Below are 6,000 nucleotides of genomic sequence, written 5' to 3' on the forward strand. Positions count from 1 at the left end.
AAAACTAGTAAACATGTCGTAATCGTTCAATAAGTTAATATGTTAAAGCAGAACTAAGTAACTTGTACTTAGAGCTCCCCCTAAAGGTCCCTTTTTGTTATGTCACTGTCGTAAACACTCTGCACCCCCGAGGCAGCAGCTCCTCCCTCCCACTGCGGTGAGACGGGCAGTGGGAGGCGTCCTAAACGTACCGGTGCAAAATCAAAGCAGTTAATGTTGAATAAGTGTTTACATTGTGAGTGAACTCATCCTTTAGTAACGTTTATCATTTATACCATAAAAATAAAGCTGTTTATGATAAGGGAAGTAATCATAATCTAACACACACACTACAGTTGTGTGTGTGTGAACACACCATCAGTGTGTATTAGGCTGTAGTAAAGCAGTACGTCGACCACCAGGTCAGAGACAGTAGGGGGGGGTGAAAGACCCCCAATCACCCCATAAACACTAGTATTACCCTCACAGGGACTATCAGAAGGATTTATTAAGGTGAAAAATGACTTAATCCTGTTTTAAGGTTTCATTTATTTAGACAATTTTCTCAGGAAATTTATCTTGTTCTGCTAACATGTTTTGACTTTCAACTGCCAGTCTTCCTCAGAGGTGTCTGCTGATTGCTGTGATGTTTACTTACAAGTTTTTTCTGGGCGTGGCCAACTTGAAAGTTCTGTCAGACTGACCACGCCCCTAATTATTGTGCAGCAACAATCAAAGCTTTAACTGTGTGTGTGTGTGTGTGTGTGTGTGTGTGTGTGTGTGTGTGTAGATCAGGAATGTGGGCAGTGGGCTGTGTATGGAGATCAAACACTTTGTGTCGGGAAGTCCGATCCGATTGGAGAACTGTGTTAGGAGCAGAGGAGAGGGGTGGAGCCATGGGCAGGTCGCACAACTACTATACACACACAAAAACACAATAACACAACACACACATATGACAACACGACATCAGCATAGTGTGTGACTGAGGGGTGTGTGTGTGTGTGTGTGTTCCAGGTCCTGACCTTGGGGTGGAGGGAGGACATCCGTGTGGGCGACCCCATCCACACCAGGAAGCTGTGTCTAGATGCCGTGTCCCACAGCAGCCTCGTCACGCTCTACGACTGCCACTGCATGAAGGGGAACCAGCTGTGGAGGTACAGGAAGGTACGGTAGGCCCCGCCCCTTTATCCTGCTCCCACAGCAACCCAAACATGCTGGACTGGTAAAGCTTTAGTGAAGCCTGCCCACTCCTTAAAGTGAGAGTCCACCTTTAAACCACTTATTCCTGGTGAATCCATATCTGATCAGGTATGAATAATATAGTTTATTGATCCTAGTGCCACTCTGCACGTTAGTCTGAATGCCCTCTATGGGTTAAACGCTTCTATTACTATTGAATGTTTCTATTGGCTGAGATTAGATCAGTGACATCACTAACCATCACTGTTTGCCCCGCCCCCCCATAACAGATGGAGGAGGGACTGTATTCCTCAGTGATCATTATTTACTATTATTTGGGCCACAGTATTTAGTCATTTTAAAGATGGAAATCCTTGTTTTATTTGGAAATAAAAAGTGTTAAAAGTGAGCAAAAATGGTGGAAAAGTTTTTTAAAACCACAGAAATTGTGTAAAGTGTCAATTTTTGAACAATTTGTTTAAACTGGTAAATAATGGACATGACAAATGGTGAATGTGGTGAAACACTGCTCTCCCTTTTTATATCCTCCCTATAATAAAGTGTTTGTTACCCTTCCTTAGGGAGAGCTGGTGATGGTCACAAGAAAATAAAAAATAAAAAAATTTAAAAAAGTGCTGAAAATGTCTGGAAAGTAGAAAAAATGTGTAGAAAAGTCATTAAAATGTGATGTAGAAGTGTCAGAAATGGAGTAATGTAGCAAAAATATATTAAAAGGAGCAAAAATATGGAAAGAAAAAGTGATGAAAATAGGTTAAAAATTGGTGTTTGGTGTTGTTGCAGAAAAATGATAAAAATAAGCAAAAACGGGCTTCAATTGCTTAAAAACTATTCTGTTTCTTGAGGGTATCTGGGGACCCCCTCCCAGTGTCTCACTACCCCAAAAGAGGTCCTGAGCCAAACGTTGAGAACCTCTGCTTTATAGGACTTCCTGTGTGTCCTTTCAGAATAAGAGTCTGTACCACCCGGTCAGTAACAGCTGCATGGACAGCAGCCGCAGCGAGCGGCGTGTCTTCATGAGTCGCTGTGATGACGCGGCGCTGAGTCAGCAGTGGATGTTTGAGAGAACCAACGTCTCTGTGTTGGAGAAGTTCAACCACAGCAACGACTGAGGAGGAGCTCCAACAGGCCTCCGCCCACAACACTCCCACGCTGCGCTAACATTGCAGGTGAGACGTCGCTAGCACGCATTTAGCTTCAAAACTGCTGAGTCAGCATCAATTGGATAACCACCTTTATACAAACTTTTATTAAATATCATCATTACATGATTTATCTTTTTTAGATGAATGAAACTAATATTTTAAAATCATGAATGAATGCATAAATCAAGCAAACAGTAGATATAATTATGTAAATTATTAAGATTTTGTTGAGTTATTTTTTAAAACTGAATTTGTTTTACATTTTTATTTTTATCCATTCATTTTCCAATCTGCTTGCTATGTATTATTAGGAGTTTTTAAATTCATTAATTATTCAAATTTTTAAATTTCATTTATAATTTGAATAGTTTTTCTATTGAGATTAGTTGTTTTTTTATGATTTGATGTTGACTTTTTAGATTAATATATTTTTTTATTTAGATTTGCTTTGTAAAATGTATTTAAAAAAAAAAAATTTAATTTTTAATTTTTTTTTAATCAATATGAATTTCAAACATTTCTTAAAAAAAAGATTATATTTGTATGTATTTCCTTGTATTTGTCTGACTTCTCTTAGATTGTGTAACGCTCTAACTCACTGTGTTTTATTTTGTCTCTGAGAAAAGGTCATGTGACTGCAGCAGGCTTTGAATGGTCATGTGACCTCCTGGAACCAATGACGTTCCCACAGTGATGGAGGTGAGAGTTTCTGTGTTTAAACGTTCTGACGGGAACTTTCTAAACTCTGACTTTATCTTCATTTCAGCGCTGACGGAGAACCTGCAAACTGCCAACACTCTGGACTCGTTGTTGAGAAAAAGAAGAAGAAGAGTTTATTCATACCATATATTTTTACACTTTTTTTATGAAATTAAAAGCTAAACTTTGATATTTATCGTTGATATTTTTCTCGCCCCGCCCCTTCACCCTCTCACCCTGCTAAGCCGGTGCGGCTGCATGCTAAGCTAACCCAAACATGTGAGTCTGGCGGCTACATGCTAAGCTAACCCAATTATTTGGGACTGGTGGCTATGTGCTAAGCTAACTCAATCTTGTGGGACTGATGGCTATGTGCTAAGCTAATCCAATCATGTGGGACTGGTAGTTACATGCTATGCTAATCAGTCATGTGGGACTGGTGGCTACATGCTAAGCTAACTCAATCATGTGGGACTGGTGGCTACATGCTAAGCTAACTCAATCATGTGGGACAGGTGGCTACATGCTAAGCTAACCCAAACATGAGACGGAGAACCTGCAAACTGCTCAAACTTTGATGGACTTGTTTATATCCGAGAAGAAGAAGAAGAAAAGGAAAAATGATTTAATATGATTTATTTTTTCAATTTATTATGAAATAAAAAGCCAAACTGACCTTTGTTGTAATTTGCGCTATTTAAATAGAGATTGATTGATTGAAACTTTGATATTTGTCTTTATCATCTTTGTTTCTAAAGCCTGGGGAAGGAAAAGGCTGTGCTTTTATTTTGAAAAAAATGCAGGAAAGAAATCTAATAAAATTGTAATGTTTTTGTTTTTATTCAAAAGTAAATAAAAATTTTAAAATGGTAATTAAAAAGTGTGTGTGCGTGTGCGTGTGTGAATCCTCTCCATGTAACAATATTAAAAATCTGTGACTCATGTAACTTCTATATTTCATCCCAACCTCAGCCTGTTGTTCCTTTTTCTCTAGAAGTAATCTGATTACATTCAGTCTCTGATTCCTCTTCATTCCCACGTGTCATTATTATTATTATTCCCCCACTAAACTAGTGAATTAAGGGATTATTAGCAGATAACGGATATATTAACATTACTGGATAAAGTTAGCAACACAGCCAAGGTTCAGTTTTATTAATGCTATTTCATCCAACAATGTGGAATTAGAGAAAATACATTTAAACGTGATTTATTTTGCTGTAGTAAATTAAATTGAAATAATTAATGAATTCATAAATAATAATAATAATGATAATAAATAATTAATGCCTGAAAATGTGCCTGCAGAATAACTTAAGTTTACTTCACACACAACTCAGTTTTATCTACAGGCTACATCAGTGCTGGTGCTAGCCCCTGTGGCGCCCTAGGCGAGATTTTCTTTCGGCATTTTTATACCATGTAATTGATATTTACATTATTATTATTATTATCAGAATAATTTATATATAACACTTGAATAGTGGTCTTCACCGTATCTGAAAAGACACTTTACATGAGGAGAAAACATGAGCAAAATTACTTTTTTGACATTTTATTTAGTTTTGATAAAATCGATTTGGGTGCAGGAGTAAAACAATTTTTTTATTTTAATTCAAACTAGAATAACTATTAATAATACTATCAAGTTTAGTATGCTTATAATATCAGTGCTTTGAATGTTTTGTGGCCCCATGACGGCCGGCGCCCCGAGCATTTGCCTATATTGCCTATGCCACGGAACGGCCCTGAGTTACATACAGTATCTTCTTTTTTTTTTTTTATCAAACAGTAGCTTTTCAATTGTGTAATTTGTGAAAAAGTGCAAATGAAGTGTTTGATTATGATTACCTCACAGCTGTTTTTATAGTTAAGATCCTGATTTATTTTTTGATCTCTCCTGCTGACGTTGGCTAACCATTTTTCTCCTCTTTGGTTCGGTTGGAAAGCCGTACATTTTTCCACCTTTTTCAGAGCGATTGGAGCATCCCCATGCAGCACAACACTTTTGCAAAACAAAAAGTAGACAGTGAAGTTATTCTGAATTTGTAAATGTTATGTATTCATATATATATCGTCAGTGACGTGCCGTGACCACTAGGGTTGGGTAGGCACGTTGCAAATCGAGACGACCAATGACAATTTCATATGTTTCTGCTGACGTGTTAATTCAATTCAAATCAACTTTATTTGTATAAAGTCATTTCCAACAAAGTCATCTCAATGCACTTATCAAAATATAAAATTCATAATAAGAAAGAAAAAACCCAATAAGATCCACATGAACAAGTATTTATCATCAAACAAAATCAACATCATAAACACCATTAAAGAAACATAAACATTTAATATAGCCTCCATACTCTCCCAACAACATATATCTCATGACACGACAGCACATCTGTTGTTTGTGTTGGAAACACAGAAACATGGAGAAAATGACAACAACAACAACTCAGAACATCCTCAGTGAGGAACATCCACAAAGTCAATCCTTCCTTTTGTTCCATTCACTGTAGAAAGTACCAACAATGTTCTGACTTTACCTTTGCTGAAGGTCTGGTAGCTCAGGTGTTGGTCTCCATCTTTTAAAAGATGTTTTTCCTCAAAAAAATTTTTGTCTGTCGTCTCTAGCGCTGTCATCATGACTGTAGTGTTATCCCGCCCACTAGCTAGATAACGTAGCAGCAATGGTCACATGATATCAATTCACAAATGCACTGTGAACTTACGTATAGCATTTAGCATAGCAATAATAATCAAAATATCAATTCACCTTTGGGTAGGCACTGCCTACCTTGCCTACCCTGACGGCACGTCACTGTATATGGTGTTATATGTATAAGGGTATCTGAAATATATAGATATCTGAAAGTTAAAGTACATTAAATCATTAAGATTACTTAAGCCCTTAATTATGTCAATAAACATTGGGATGTGATTGCACTTAATACAAGTTACATTAAAGAAAATTCTG

The 6,000-nt window shown here is 37.1% G+C and overlaps 1 protein-coding gene across 1 annotated transcript in view; it reads left to right on the plus strand.

Moving 5' to 3' along the window:
- The window catches only part of LOC114476182 (polypeptide N-acetylgalactosaminyltransferase 10-like), a 40,954-nt gene extending 37,146 nt beyond the window's left edge, over positions 1–3,808 (plus strand). Inside the window, exons 10-14 of the mRNA XM_028467516.1 lie at positions 770–883; positions 997–1,146; positions 2,127–2,348; positions 2,951–3,023; positions 3,091–3,808. Coding sequence (XP_028323317.1) covers positions 770–883; positions 997–1,146; positions 2,127–2,291 — 429 coding nt within the window. The 3' untranslated portion in view covers positions 2,292–2,348; positions 2,951–3,023; positions 3,091–3,808. The remainder of the gene's footprint in view (positions 1–769; positions 884–996; positions 1,147–2,126; positions 2,349–2,950; positions 3,024–3,090) is intronic.
- Positions 3,809–6,000: the final 2,192 nt, after the last annotated feature.

This window comes from Gouania willdenowi, chromosome 14 (genome assembly GCF_900634775.1).
Source record: "Gouania willdenowi chromosome 14, fGouWil2.1, whole genome shotgun sequence".
NCBI classification, from domain to species: Eukaryota; Metazoa; Chordata; class Actinopteri; order Blenniiformes; family Gobiesocidae; genus Gouania; species Gouania willdenowi.